This window comes from Pseudorasbora parva, chromosome 6 (genome assembly GCF_024679245.1).
Source record: "Pseudorasbora parva isolate DD20220531a chromosome 6, ASM2467924v1, whole genome shotgun sequence".
Lineage (NCBI taxonomy): Eukaryota > Metazoa > Chordata > Actinopteri > Cypriniformes > Gobionidae > Pseudorasbora > Pseudorasbora parva.
This window is the reverse complement of record NC_090177.1, coordinates 39,679,203-39,695,661: the sequence shown is the minus strand read 5'-3', so window position 1 is coordinate 39,695,661 and position 16,459 is coordinate 39,679,203. Positions and strand designations below refer to the sequence as shown.

The 16,459-nt window shown below is 38.5% G+C and overlaps 1 protein-coding gene across 4 annotated transcripts in view; it reads right to left on the bottom strand.

The window, feature by feature from the left end:
• The window catches only part of syt2a (synaptotagmin IIa), a 133,618-nt gene that overhangs the window by 9,819 nt on the left and 107,340 nt on the right, over window positions 1-16,459 (bottom strand). For 3 of the 4 annotated variants that reach the window (XM_067446902.1, XM_067446905.1, XM_067446904.1), the window contains exons 4-5: window positions 3,465-3,596; window positions 100-267 (exon numbers count right to left, since the gene is read on the bottom strand). In XM_067446902.1, coding sequence (XP_067303003.1) covers window positions 100-267; window positions 3,465-3,596 — 300 coding nt within the window. The remainder of the gene's footprint in view (window positions 1-99; window positions 268-3,464; window positions 3,597-16,459) is intronic. The other variant, XM_067446903.1, reaches the window with a different exon arrangement.

Sequence of the window (16,459 nt, the reverse complement as noted above, 5' to 3'; positions counted from 1 at the left end):
AACATCAGCTCATGAGTGCCGGGACAGAGTGGTGTTTGGGGTGTCCAAACACTTTTGATGATGACGTAAACTGGTACTGTACGGAGATAGACACTCTACCTTAAAGTTGAAAGTCTCGTTGAAGACAGGGTTAAGGGTTTTCTTGTGCACCTTGGTGTCATACTTCTTCTTCTTGTCTGGGAGAATGAAAACTCTGACGTACGGGTCTGAGGTGCCTCCACTGTCCATGGAGAGAAGATCTGCAGCTTGCAGGATGCCCACTGTCAGCTACATTGTAAAAGAGTGTAAATCTTTAAAATACGCATGCATTACAGATGTAGGGAAAAGATGTTATTACATTTTACTTGATTTTAAAGAGTTTTCAGACTTTTCAAATCTAGATGAAAACAAAAGGATTTTCCCTTTTCCTTATTTTAGATCATCTAAAGGCAGTGGTGGAGGAAGTACTGAATCTTAGTACTTAAGTAAAAGTACAAGTAACCAGAAATATATTTACTTTAGTAAAAGTAGAAGTACTACAACGACAACCCTACTTAAGTAAAAAGTAAAAAGTACCTGATTTTAAATGTACTTTAAGTATTAAAAGTAAAAGTACTTGCATAAAAATGTATTCTCTTAATGTCTAATTCTAATAATTAAAAAGAAGAAAACAGTATGGCATTTTAATTGAGTTAGTTTTGGGTTAATGTAATTGTTCTTACCATCTGTTGCCGAGTTTACATTCTGACTTACAATTCTGGTTATCTGCAAAGTTAAATGTCATTTTTCTGAAGCTACATTCTCATCAGCTTTGATGTTTTTAAATCTTCATATTTATGATATTTTTACCTTTTATAAAGGACATTTTCCCCTAATCTTATTAAATATAGGCTTTGCTTCAGCTTTCCCTTTATATTCTTTAATTTGATTAATAAATTAAATTAGAATAAGATACAATAGGGTTGTTACCAATCAAATTAAATAATTAACACAGAAAAATTGCAACTGCACTAAATAATGCTATGAGATTGTTTTAACTAAAAAAAGTTAACTAAACCACCAGTAGATGGCGGCAGGTGAATCCTTATGAGAGAGTCATTGAGTCGATTCGTTCAAACGGCTGATTCGTTCACGTTCATAAATGAGGCAGTCGTTTATGAATAGGGCATTGAATCTTGGCGGCAGGTGAATCCTTATAAGAGAGTCATTGAGTCGATTCATTCAAACGGCTGATTCGTTCATAAATGAGGCAGTCGTTTATGAATAGGGCATTGAATCTTTGATTCAGTAACGCACTGTTGCTGTGCAATACGTTATGGTTCGGATGTGGAAATCTGATCTTGGAAATATTTTCGCTGCTGAAATAGAACAAAAGCAATAAAGCAATCAATAAAATGTAAGTGACTTGATGTTAATTCATTGTTTATGGAACTGTCAAATGAAATCAGTGTCACATTTTCTGTCGTGATGGTATTCAGGAAAACTACACTCATCGGTCGTGTCATGTGATGTTTTTTAACTGTTATAAAATATAAAAACTAAACATTTGGAATTTTTAATGCAGTATGTGACTGAGTTTCTTTGTGTGAGCGGGGCTGATTTGTTTCCATTTCTCCTCGAGAGGCTGCGCGAGCCTCAACAGCGCAACCGTGAATTCATTAGCCTATAACGTACATTATACATTATTTTCCGGGCAAGCCTTAATCTCGAGCCCTGAAACTGATCAGAAAATGTAACAAAAATGTAACGAAACGTTGTAGAAATGTAGTGGAGTAGAAAGTATAATAATTGCTGCAAAATATAACGAAGTAAAAGTAAAAAGTATGCACTATTGATTCTACTTAAGTAAAGTACAGATACGTGAAAAATGTACTTAAGTAAAGTAACGAAGTATTTGTACTTCGTTACATTCCACCACTGTCTAAAGGTGTGGTGCCATTAGCACAAGCAGTCAGGCTAAATATGTCCATTGTCTATTATCAAACCAAGCAGCTTTCTGCAGTCATGGCCTAATGGTTAGAGACTCGTAGCCCGAAGGTTGCAGGTTTGAGTTTCAGGTACAGCAGCAATTGACGGCGGGGGGAGTGAATTGCCAGCACTTTTTTCCACCCTCAACACCACAACTGAGGTGAGATCCAACTGTTTCCCAGGCACCGTGTGTGTGTGTGTGGGTGTGTGTGTGTGTGTGTGTGTGTGTGTGTGCATTTTAATGGATAAAATGCAGAGCACAAAAAAGTATTTGTCACTATACTTGGTCATACGTCACTTTATCTTGGAAAACGTGGCGAATCCGTAGAAATAAGATATAGAAATAACTTTAATATAGAAATAACTTTAAACAATTAATCATATGATGTGATGATTATTTAATGCAGCCACTTTAGTATTAAGATATGTTTCACTCAAGTAGCTGTAAGCTACATTCTCACGCTAAACATGTATTTTGTTATTTTTTTTATTAGTCAGTTCGAGTATGGCGCTGTATGACTTTATAAAGGGCGGAATTGCTTTCCCGAGTGTGTGCACATCAACCACAGCGAGAGCAAAAGCGCTCCCATCATGAGCTTCGTTTGGTTACGGGAGCCGTCGGCAGCGCTGCCATTTTGTTTTTAGACCACAAAATCAACAATGTCACTAAAGAAGTGTGTTTCTGGCTGTGAGGGAAAGATAACCTTGTTCAGCTTCCTAAATAACCAAGGTTAAGGAAACAGTGGATACAGTTTGTTTTTCCAGACCAGTTCTGCAAGTGTTTGATCCTGGTCACGAGTCAAAACCACTGGTGGTGAGTGAAAGTGCATCAAATGTCTGTGTTTTGTTAAGAGTGCATATAATGTCAACAACATGAATGTGTAGTGAATAGAAAGTTATCCAGGGATAATGCCATGATGTGTGTGTGTGTGTGTGTGTGTGTGTGTGTGTGTGTGTGTGTGTGTGTGTGTGTGTGTGTGTGTGTGTGTGTGTGTGTGTGTGTGTGTGATTGTGTGTGTGTGTGTGTGTGTGTGTGTGTGTGTGTGTGTGTGTGTGTGTGTGTGTGTGTGTGTGTGTGTGTGTGTGATTGTGTGTGTGTGTGTGTGTGTGTGTGTGTGTGTGTGTGTGTGTGTGTGTGTGTGTGTGTGTGTGTGTGTGTGAAATGAATCAGTACAGCGTATCGTTCTTTTATAAATATAATAAAACTAAAGACTCTCCAGAGATATAAAGGATGCAATACTACTCTATAGTTACTCAAGATTAACATGAGATTGGCAGAAACCTGTGTTAAGTACCCTTTAAATTATTTTTTACATGAACAAATAAACTTAATGTGCACTTACACTAATATACAAAACTTGCTAAAGAACATAGCATGTTCATATGAAAGTACAAAAAGAAATACCAAAATTCTGGGCATTATTGGGTTATAAACAAACTGTACACATTTCCCTTTCCCTTAGATATTAAATCTGATTTCTTTAAACATACTGTAAAGAGTCAAATGACCGAGTTACCTTGTTATCAGAGAAGTCGTAGTCCAAGGAGAACTGCAGTTTTCCAAGCTTCTCCTTCTCTTTAGGTTCCTCCTCTTTCTCTTCAGTTATTCCCACATCTATATCTTCTTCATCATCATCCTCTTCCTGTTTCTGGAAAGACAAATCACAGATGGCCGTTACAGGAGAAACTAGAACAAAGGTGATGGAAGGTAAATGAAGTTCCCCAAACATGGTCCGATGGGCCAGTTCTCAGCTTACCTGAAGTTTGCCAGGTGTCAAACCACCCGGGTGTTACGGTATGTAACTGTGTCAGCGATGACCTTCATAGCAACATGACTTGATTTCACTTTTCCTTTCATGACACCATTTGCAATAATCTACATTACTTTGTAGAGGGAATGTCAGACCGAATGATTGTAGTCCTTCTAAAGCAGTCTGTCCATAAATTTATTCTCAGCCTGCAGGGTATAATAAAACCCAGAGTCTCGCTTTTACAGAGGAAGAAAAGATTTAGAATGGATACAGAAGGGAAGCGTTGCTGCTTTAAAGCCGATACTCATATCAGCCCACATATAAAATGTAACATTATGGACAATTTGGAAGGAACTTTGCGGCAGACAGATGCTAAAGATCAGTACACGAGCAGAATAAGTGTTATTTTACACATCATTATTTCTCACGGTTCCTCCCTGCTGCTCTTCAAAATGACAATGGAACTGAATCTTAATGAACTTATATCGTCATTTAATCTGTTGGTGATTTAATTTCATATAATGATTCAGTTGTAATTAATACTTTTGTGCCCTGTGCTGTAATTGAATATTACAGAAATATAGCGTCACGAGGCTATCTAATGTGTGCTATATATACAATAGCACATACTGTAACACAATTTTGATTGGATTGAATTAAACTAGTAATATAATCATAAAGGAAGTAAGGAGAAATAATGACATGTTTTCCAGTAAAAATATGTTCATGTTTTCTTTTTCAGATAAGTCAAGGCCAGTGTCTTTGAGAGTCTATGAAACATTCTTTGCTACTAAAATTCTTCCAATAATTTGAAATGTGTGGGCACTGGATAAGATATTTGCCAAAGAATGTGAGGTCTGTGGCATCAAATGTTATTAAACGTTTAGTCAGAGGCACTGAGTAAAGAATACATTAGATCGGTGCTCGTAACTATATAATGCACTTTGCTTTATAACTCTTGATAAGAGATAACTCTTTATAAGTCTACCGATATTTTACATTCAAGGAACACTCCACTTTTTTTGAAAATAGGCTCATTTACCAAGTCCCTTAGAGGTAAACGGTTGAGTTTTTACCGTTTTTGAATCCATCCAGCTGATCTCTGTGTCTGGTGGTAGCACCTTTAAGCATAGCTTAGCATACATCATTGAATCGGATTAGACCATTAGCATCTCGCTCAAAAATGACCAAAGACTTTATTTTTTCAAAGATAATATTTTGCCTATTTAAAACTTAACTCTTCTGTAGTTACATTGTGTACTAAGACCAACGGAAAATTAAAAGTTGCAATTTTTAGAATGATATAGATAGGAACTATTTTCTCATTCCTGCGCAATAATCACGGAGCTTTGCTGCCTTATCATGGGTGTAGCGGCGCAATGATATTGTATACACAGCGCCTGAAAGTAGTCCTTAGATAGGTAACTTCCAATGTGACCGGTACTAAGTTTGTGTATTTGCAGAGAATGCACTTTTACCGCAGTAAATCTGTGATTATTACGCAGGAATGAGAAAATAGTTCCTAGTCATATCGGCCTAAAAACGCTTCATTTTACGTTGGTCTTAGTACATGGTGTAACTATAGAAGAGTCAAGTTTTAAATAGGAAAATTTTGAAAGTCTTTGGTCATTTTTATGAGCGCGATGCTAATGGTCTAATCCGATTCAATGATGTATGCTAAGATATGTTAAAAGTGCTACCGCGAGAGACAATGAATTCAAAAATGATAAAACTTAACTGTTTAACACCAAGGGACTTGGAAAATAAGCCTACTTTCAAAAAAAAAGGGGGAGTGTTCCTTTAACTTCTCCTTGTTCTCTTTATTTAAATGAGATTTGAAATCCTGGTCTATCATCAATTTTAAGGGATCACCTCAAATAAAAATCATCATTTACTCACCCTCATGTGGTTCCAAACCCATAAACTGTTTGATCATCTTCAAAACACAAATTATGACAATTTTAATGAAATCTCAGAGATTTCTGTCTCTCCAGTTCATTCCACCAGAACTTTGATACTTTAAAATGTTCATAAATCGAATGTAAAAGTAATCAATATGAATGAAGCCATTAAATACATGACTCCTAAAGAGACACAATCACTTGATGCGATGAACATATTTAATTTAGGCCTTTATTCATAAAGAGATAAACTCATCAAAGCTCATCAAATATGGTCAAATATGTCAAATATGTGAACTTTTTGAAACATCAACGGTATGGTGGAATGGACTTTCAATGGAAGGATAGAAATCTCTAAGGTTTCAAGCAAAAGTCTAATGGGTTTGGAACGACATGAGGGCGAGTAAATGACAGAATTTACTTTTTCGGGTGAACTATCCAGTAAAATGTTTTTTACTGGTTGATTTTCCAGTAAAATGTTTTTCCAGTAAAAAAGAAACAAAGTTATTTTCTTGTCTGTCAAATTAATTAGTTTTGTCCTTTCTAGATACGCTGCTCTTCTCCAGAATACCCAGCTAACAAAATATATTCTTAGAATGTTTTGCTAACCTTATGAAAACGTTGTGTTTAAATATTCTCTGAATTTTCAAAACATGCAGTTTAAAAGTGTTTCTTCTTGGTTTTATGAACATTAAAGGGATAGTTCACCCCAAAATGAAATTTCTGTCATCATTTACCTGCCCTCAAGTTGTTCCAAACCTGAATGAGTTTCACTGTTCTGCTGAACACAAAATAAGATATTTTGTAGAATGTTGGTAATCACAGAACAAAAACAAAAACAATACTATGGAGTCAGTGGAGTCAGTGTTTAGCTACTGACATTCTTCAAAATATCTTCTTTTGTGTTCAGCAGAAGAAAGAAACTCATTCAGGTTTGGAGCAACTTAATGATGACAGAATTTTAATTTCTGAGTGAACTAGCTCTTTAAGGGAACGCTCCATTTTATAATCTTGTAAAAAATTATGTGATGTTACTTTTGAATGCTCTTGGAACATTCTGAAGCAGGAAACACGATGTTAGACAAACGTGCAAGTAAAACGTTTCAGAGAAATTATGAATGTTGTATAATGTATTTGTGTTAACGTTTTAAGAACATTCTTAACTCTTAAATGCATGCATGTTTCATGAATCATTATTACATATTCTTAGATCTATATCTAACACAGATGGATCTCTACTTGTCGCGATTATATATTAGAGAAAAAATTACAGAAAAATACAATAAAGCATATTTTGTTTGAGCAAATATCATCATCATTGTCCTCATCAGAGCTCATTTCAGTTCATTCAGCATCTGCCTCATATTCACCATCTCAAACATATTCTCAAAACTATCATCTTCAGCATCTTCAGAATCAATATTGAGCTCTCCGACAGCTTCTTCAGCAGATCCACCATCAGTGACAGTGACAGTAATATTTGACTGCGTTCAGTTCTCGCTCTGCAGTAAATCTCTGAGACATTTCAACTTTTGCTGATGATTCTTCCTGATTCTTTTGTTTTCTGCCTGCGGTAACTATGAGTGAAACGTCACTTCATCATTGTGTGTCAGACATCGCCACCTTGAGGAATAACGGTGAACTGCACTTATTCAGTCCTCAGAGAGTCAATTATTGTTGTGCAGAAAAAAATATACTTACACTGTTACACACCTCGGGTCATTAGCGACCCTATACAGTTTATACAAGAAATGAATGGGAAAACAGGCATTCTTTGAGAATTGTATTTGTTTTCCTGTAATATTGTTTATAATAATTACTAAGAAGGTTGATGTCTAACTTTAAAAAAATTACTAAGGAGGAGGGTAGTGAATGATGTCCCGGGTCACTAAAGACCTGAGGTATGCGTTTAAGATCTAAAGACTAGAAAACTTTTAATAAATGTTCTAATAGGGAAGAACATTAGTTCATAACTTCGAGTGAACCTTGTCAAAACGTTCTGAGAATGTTCCCTGTTAGCTGGGTAAGCAGTAAAATAGACCAGACTTTATTCTGATAACCAAACGTCTAGCATTTGTGTCCTCTGAAAGAGAGGGAGTTAAAGTGCTACATAACCCTGTTACATGACTAACTCTGCTTTTGGGGTTAGCAGTGACCCCAAGCAAGTTTATACCGGATCCCTGCCGTGACTGTTCATGAGATCAAGCATTTCTGAGATTTGTTATGCACGTTGAAGAATGTATGCAGCCTCAAACGCAATGCTAGTGAAACAGCAAATATTAGCTTACATAGATGGAGAAGTCTGGTTCAGCTTTGGGAAAAACAAGAAAAGAAAATAAATACAAGAATACAAGACAAACGAAAAGAGTTGAATCAGAATGTCTCTAAAAAGAACAAAATATGCTTGGGGTGAGGATTTGTCCTTTCTGACCACTCACCCCAAATATACATACACACACAAATTCAAAAACACACACACTCTCTCTATCTAACACACACACACACACACACACACACACACACACACACACACACACACACACACACACAAACACACACATACAAAACACAATTTCTTAATTTCTAACTGACATGGTAGAATGCATTCATGCATGCCAAGACACAAAATGCAAAATCTGAAAATATTCTGTATTGATTGCATAATTGTTCAAGCCATAGTGAATAAAATCATTGCGATGCTGGCATTAAATCTGGAGGATGATTAATGATGTAACAGACTAATGCAGTATTCTTAATATGAAGTGTGCGGTGGTTCCCTTACGTAACTTGCATTGAGCATTCAGAGGCAGTCATGCTAAGTTACGGCACATTCATCTTAGTAAAGGTGGCAGATGGAATAAGAAACGGTGAAGGAGAAATCAATCACTCACAATAAACAATTACTTGCACCAACAGCCCTGTGATCAAATCAGCATGTAATGATTTACCATGTTGTTCATTGCATTATGATTTAAGTTCATAATTTAAGCTTATTCACTGGCTATTCACTACCCCAAGAATAAACACATGCCTGTTATGTGCCCAAAATAAGTGTCCTTTATTTCTCAACAATCAGTCAAACGTATGTGCGTTAGGTAAAACTATTAATCATGTGACCCCTTTAAAAAGGTTTTTACATGATAAATTAAAGTTATTGGGGCAGTGAAATATCAAAGGTGAAGTGTGTAATTTCAGCGCCATAACCTTTGTGGAACTGCAAAGATAATGATTGTGTTCAAACTGTTTTTATTTTATTTATTATTATATATATTTTTTTAAGGAAGCATTCGATTGTTCAAAAGTGACAATAAAACTGCAGTCCCAAAATAGTTCTATGTCAAATAAAGGCTGTTCTTTTGAATCCTGAAAGAATGCGTTATGCTTTCCACAAAAATATGAAGCAGCCCAACGGTTTTTAACATTAATAATGATAAAAAAATAATAATTAGTGAGGATCAAATCATCATATCAGAATGATTTCTGAAGGCTCATGTGACACTGAAGACTGGAGGAATGATGCTGAAATTCAGCTTTGATCACAGGAATAAATTGCATTTTATAATATATGTATAAATGTATTCATAAGTTATTTATAATTGTTTAATTCATTTTTTACTGTAGTTTTGCTTCATTAAATGCACCATGGGTGAGCATAAGAGACTTCTGTCAATAAAAAATAAAATAAAAAATAAATATATATATATATATATTTTTAAACTGCAACAATCCAAGCTGGATGTAAAATTATATAACTTTTAGGGTCTTTTATTGTTCATAATCTGCTGTCTTGGACATCAGGATAGTTATCAGTTGTCAGGACGTACTTTTCTGTGGTTCCGGAATGATCACACACACACCATTTTAAAAAATCTGTAAGATTTCAGCAAAGGTCACATATTTCCACTTTGTTTACAATTAAAGATGCAGTAAGTGCTTTCTGGGAAACGTTGTTGAAAGTGAATCAGACTGAGAACCACAAAACACTTGTAGCCAATCAGCAGTAGGGGGCGTGTCCACTCATGATGGGGGAGGAGAGAGAAGCTGCGTCCCAATTCGCCTACTTATACTACGTCCTAAAAGTATGTACTCTTTTTGTGAAGAAAAGGTATATACTTTTGAGTGTGTAGCAGAAAAGTATGCAAGCTTCGGGACATACTACTTCGCCATCTTTAACGGACTCTGTCCCTTAGTTACGAGCATCCCGTCACCGTTTATCTGCTCTCTCAATCATCGTCAGATTCCTCACAGTTCAAATCCTCCACCATCAGTTTAATCTCCTACCGTATCGGAGAGAAATGTAGCCGCTCGTTGATCTGCCATGTGTGTGTCTTTAAAGCAGAGACTCGCCTCATGTGTTTGCAGTTTAAATATAATGATGCTTTTAAAAGTTAATGGCCAAACGTGTCCTTACCAAAGTTCTCAATGCTGCTGCAGGTGAAATATAATGTGGACAACACTGAATAAATATATTTTTGTCATGTTAAATACTGATAGTTGGTCCCTCAAACCCCTTTATCTAAACTTCTCTACTTAACCATCGAACTCACACATCCGTCATGTTTGTAGTTTTTAACTCTTTTTATCCGTGTTTGTAGCTCGAATCCTCGAATCCTCGTCCGACTCGCAGTGGGTTGTGGGTAATATCAGCCGTTAGAGTGCCCATCGATCCATACTTCGAATTCAGACCGGAAATAGTAAACCATCCGGGTATCTTTGGAAAACTCTTTTCAGTATACTACGATTTGGGACAAACTAATTATATTTTCAAATACTATTTAGGATGGATAGTATGCGAATTGGGACGCAGGGAGAGTGAGCCAATCAGCAGTAGGGGGCGTGTCTTCTCATGATGGGGAGGAGAGAGAGTGAGCTAATCAGCAGTAGGGGGCGTGTCCACTCATGATGGGAGAGGAGAGTGAGCCAATCAGCAGTGGGGGCGTGTCTACTCATGATGGGGGAGTAGAGAGAGTGAGCCAATCAGCAGTAGGGGGCGTGTCCACTCATGATAGGGGAGGAGAGAGAGTGAGCCAATCAGCAGTAGGGGGCGTGTCCACTCATGATGGGGGAGGAGAGAGAGTGCGCCAATCAGCAGTGGGGGCGTGTCTACTCATGATGGGGGAGTACAGAGAGTGAGCCAATCAGCAGTAGGGGGCGTGTCCACTCGTGATGGGGGAGGAGAGAGAGTGAGCCAATCAGCAGTAGGGGGCGTGTCCACTCGTGATGGGGGAGGAGAGAGAGAGTGAGCCAATCAGCAGTAGGGGGCGTGTCCACTCGTGATGGGGGAGGAGAGAGAGAGTGAGCCAATCAGCAGTAGGGGGCGTGTCCACTCATGATGGGGGAGAGAGAGTGAGCCAATCAGCAGTAGGGGCGTGTCCACTCATGATGGGGGGAGAGAGAGTGAGCCAATCAGCAGTAGGGGCGTGTCCACTCATGATGGGGGGAGAGAGAGTGAGCCAATCAGCAGTAGGGGCGTGTCCACTCATGATGGGGGAGGAGAGAGAGTGAGCCAATCAGCAGTAGGGGGCATCAGCAGTAGGGGGCGTGTCCACTCATTATGGGGGAGAGAGAGTGAGCCAATCAGCAGTAGGGGCGTGTCCACTCATGATGGGAGGAGAGAGAGTGAGCCAATCAGTAGTAGGGGGCGAGTCCACTCATGATGGGGGGGGAGAGAGTGAGCCAGTGAGTAGTAGGGGGCGTGTCCACTCATGATGGGGGAGGAGAGAGAGTTAGCCAATCAGCAGTAGAGGGGGCATATCCACTCATGATGGGGGAGGAGAGAGAGTGAGCCAATCAGAAGTAGGGGGCGTGTCCACTCATGATGGGGGAGGTGAAAGAGTGAGCCAATCAACAGTAAGGGGCGTGTCCACTCATGATGGGGGAGGCGAAAGAGTGAGCCAATCAACAGTAAGGGGCGTGTCCACTCATGATGGGGGAGGAGAGTGAGCCAATCAGCAGTAGGGGGCGTGCCCACTCATGATGGGGGAGAGAGAGTGAGCCAATCAGCAGTAGGGGCGTGTCCACTCATGATGGGGGGAGAGAGAGTGAGCCAATCAGCAGTAGGAGCGTGTCCACTCATTATGGGGGAGAGAGAGTGAGCCAATCAGCAGTAGGGGGCGTGTCCACTCGTGATAGGGGAGGAGAGAGAGAGTGAGCCAATCAGCAGTAGGGGGCATCAGCAGTAGGGGGCGTGTCCACTCATTATGGGGGAGAGAGAGTGAGCCAATCAGCAGTAGGGGGCGTGTCCACTCGTGATAGGGGAGGAGAGAGAGTGAGCCAATCAGCAGTAGGGGGCGTGTCCACTCATGATGGGGGAGAGAGAGTGAGCCAATCAGCAGTAGGGGCGTGTCCACTCATGATGGGGGGAGAGAGAGTGAGCCAATCAGCAGTAGGGGCGTGTCCACTCATGATGGGGGAGGAGAGAGAGTGAGCCAATCAGTAGTAGGGGGCGTGTCCACTCGGCAGGTGACTAACAACAAAATCTTGCATGTACTGTATGTAAATTTTTTGTTCTTTCCTGTTGATCGTTTGTCATCTTTGCTTTTTTTTAAAGGGGGGGTGAAATGCTGTTTCATGCATACTGATCTTTTTACACTGTTAAAGACTTGGAATCCCATACTAAACATAGACAAAGTTTCAAAAGTTAAGGTGGACGTTTGATGGGAGTATTTCTTTGTCAAAAATACTACTTCCGGTTAGTCATAAGTTTCGGCAAGTTTTTTGCGATCATGCGTCCCCTTTGACGTTAATGGGGGCGGAATTTCCTTGTATGGGCCTTACGGACAATTCTACCGGAAGCGCGTGAGAGAGAGAGAGGGAGAGAGCGAAAGTAACAGCCTACACCCATCAAAGCGCTGGCTTGTAGGCTGCGCTGCACAGGTGATGTGCACATAACAATGTCACCAAAAAAGTGCGTTTTTGGTTGCCAGACCAAGACAGTGCTGCACAGATTCCCCAAAAACCCCGCGGTAAGGCAACAGTGGATGTAATTTTCTTTTCCGGATCAGCAACTGAGTTGCGCGAATGTTTATATCTGTTCGCTGCATTTCGGTGCCGACTGTTTCATAAACAAGGCCCAGCTCGACGCCGGATTTTCCCGATCGCCTAATGCTGAATGATGGAGCAGTCCCAACGTTAGAACCGCAGGCGGTGAGTGAGACTGCTTCAAATGTCTGTGTTTTTTTTAGTCCGCTTACTGTCTACACAAACCACGCGTAAACACACACACACACGTGCACAACTGCACTTCCCACATGTACACCTTCAAAGACAAAAATACGACGATATAATTCAAGTATAAATATGTAAATAACACAAGCCGCTAAGCATATTATATAATTAGTGTATATCGTACCACATAGAGACGTCCTGCTCTAGTCGTTTTTGCTGCTGCTCCTGTTCAACTGCAGCCTCTGGGTCTGATTCCGGATCATAGATGTATGGCTGTATCTGATTGAAAGCCATATTTTTATTTTGAATAAAGTTTTTTTCCCGCTGTTAGGGATGACACAGCTTTACGACGCACTCGACTCAACACAATAGCAGCGCGCACACGTCATTATTTAGCTCCGCTCACACGACACGCCCCCACCCGCTCGGCTTTTTTCGGAAAGACTCGGAACAGCGCATCTTTCTTATATAATTATTAAAAAAATAAAGACTTTTCGGAGATATGCAGGATGCAATGCTACTCTATAGGTACTCAAGATTGACATGACACTGACTGAAACTGAGTGTTTCACCCCCCCTTTAAGCATTATTTTGCTTCACGTCTGCTATGATATAAAGACATCCACTCTCGCATTGCCTTCCGTCTGTTGGCGGAGGGAGGGGTGTGTTTGTTTGTGTTTCTAAGAAATCACTTACTGCACCTTTAAGAGCTGGGATAGGAGAACGTTTTTTATCATTGAAAATACACACATCACCCTTAACAGTATTTCGAACTAAAGCACACTTAACTTACGTATACACACACATATATATATATATATATATACACACACACACTAACACACACATACAAAATAAATAAAACAAACAAAACAATTGAAATATGTCTCCTGTTTCCCACGCCACCTACTTCATCCCACGTCTCATCTCTACATTTCAGGAAGAAAGCAACAGATTTTTTTTTTTTTTTCACACAATGGGTCGTCCAGGAAAGTTACTCTCAAGTCAAGTCATGGTCATTCACTGGTGCCTGTATGAAGGGCATGCATTGGGCTTTGTCTCAAATGCTGCTTCACCGCATCTTGAAATTCCTCCGGTTTCCTTTTACAGCCGGCTATCTGCTTTAAGAATGGTTTAAAGTATGCAGAAATGCATGTTTGTTGGATAACAACTTATCTCAGGGATCGTTTAAGGGACCAAATCGTGACATTGGATAGGTGGAGCAGCTTTTAGAGGACAAACCACCAACCGTACCCTTTCAACATGCATGTTAGTGAGGATTGGTGTGTTGGTGTCTTTCAATAAGCTAGGATGAAGTTTAAGTCATAACCAAATGCACATCCACTTCTAAAGGGCCATTCCTTCTACCCGTTTGGCTTTAATCCCCCAAACGCCAGCGTGGCATGTCAAACTGGCGGAATGCGAGCCCTCCCCAAACCAACCCCAAACTAGTCCTCAAGCAACCTCAGCACCCCTGCAGCTTGCAAGACTCAAAAAGAAGCCAAAGATTTCATTCCCAGCCATTTTTTCATAGCCCAATTCCCCGGCCCTGGTCTGAGCTTTCACCAGGCGGTCAGAGAGGGGCGCTGCAAGCCATGTCACACCTACCGTAAGATGACAGGTCCACCACAGTCAAGATACACGGAGCACATATTAGACACAAAGCGGGGAGGATAGAGAGATGAAGAAATGGAGAGAGAGGGAGAGATTGAACTCACAGAAGACAGAATCAAGTAGAGGAAATCAAGTAACACTTAATGGACATGTATCAAAAATGACACATTTTGATTTAAAGGGTTAGTTCACCCAAAAATGAAACTGATGTCATTAACGACTCTCCCTAATGTCGTTCCTCACCCGTAAGACCTCCGTTCATCTTCACACACATGCACACTATACTGTCCATGTCCAGAAAGGGAATAAAAACATCATCACAGTAGTCCATATGAGACATCAGTGGGTTAATCAGAATCTCTTGAAGCATCGAAAATACATTTTGGTCCAAAAATAACAAAAACTACGACTTTATTCAGCATTGTCTTCTCTTCCGCATTTGTTTTTCAAACCTCAAATAAAGATTCGAATGGTTATGAATCAGCGGATTGATTCATGATTCGGATCGCGTGCCAAACTGCTGAAATCAAGTGACCTTGGCGATCCAAATCAAGAATCAATGATTCATAACCGTTCAAATCTTTATTTGACTTTATTTTATTCTAATTAACCCACTGATGTCTCATATGGACTACTCTGATTATGTTTTTATTCCCTTTCTGGACATGGACAGTATAGTGTTCATAGACTGCATACGCTCTCGGACTAAATATAAAATATCTTAAACTGTGTGTGAAGATGAACGGAGGTCTTATGGGTGTGGAACGACATTAGGGTGAGGAGTTAATGACATCAATTTCATTTTTGGGTGAACTAACCCTTTAAGTAGACATATTATGTTGTTGGATAATACATTAAACATTGCATAACAAATTTAACCAATGCAATTTCAGAAGTAAACCACATAGATGCATTGTACTGTACAGAACGGGAGACATAGGGCAATTGTAATATGTCCTAGATAAAGCATAAACAAGCCAGATTGGTGACACTTTTTCAGTTAACTTTAGGTTGTTGGCCAATGTTTGCTGGTAGCTGCCATAAAAATATCATAAAAGATTATGACTTTGTATTGTGACACTAGTTAATAATAATAATAATAATAATAATAATAATAATAATAATAATAATAATAATAATAATAATAATAATAATAATAATGCTATTGAAATTGACATTACAATTCTTTGTTTTAATCATATCAAAATGAAGAGTGTTTTAAGATAATATAATTTTGATGTAGGTAAAAAATATATATATATATATATATTTATTTATTTAAAATGCGTATTAATACTGACAGCTAAAATAGGTAACATTATATAAAGGTTAAAACTATTAAATAACATTAAGTATTAATAATATATTATATAAGCAATAAGTATAAGCAATCATATTTTGAAGTTTGATCTTATTTTTGACAGTGTATAATTTAAGATACTATTATATTTTTATATTTTGAATGAGTTTGAATTGAATTATTATTATTCTTTTATATTTTATTTAGTTTTTTTAATATTTATTATAACTTATGTTTGAGTAATTTAAGGTTTGAGCAATTTAAACTAAATGAAAATGATAAATATTGCTTTGGCGACTAACTGAAATAAAATAATTAAAATGTTTTATTATTTCATCACTTCAGTGAACATCCATTTTATTATTATTATTTTTTTTTTTAATTTTTAGGTTTTAACTATAATACCTCTGAACTGAGATACAGAACAGTACAGTAGCCGCGCTTTGGAGTTATTTTTTAAATACATATGTATATTTACATTAATATTTGATTTAACTTTATAGTTTTGTCACATTTATAAAGAAAACTCTACGATATGACAGGCAGAACTTTAATGATTCCCAAAGGAAAATTAGCTTGTCACAATAGAAAACATACAGCACACAGCGGGATCTGACACAACACAGCAAATAGCAAAACTCATTAGCTGTTCAGATATTTTATTTCCAAAACAGAGATAAAAAAAAGATTTAGTGCTGCTGTGCATTCGCTGGAAAATGTGTCATTTTTAACACAAAAAGCACAAGAGATTAACAGCACATACATTCTTCTAGAAACCA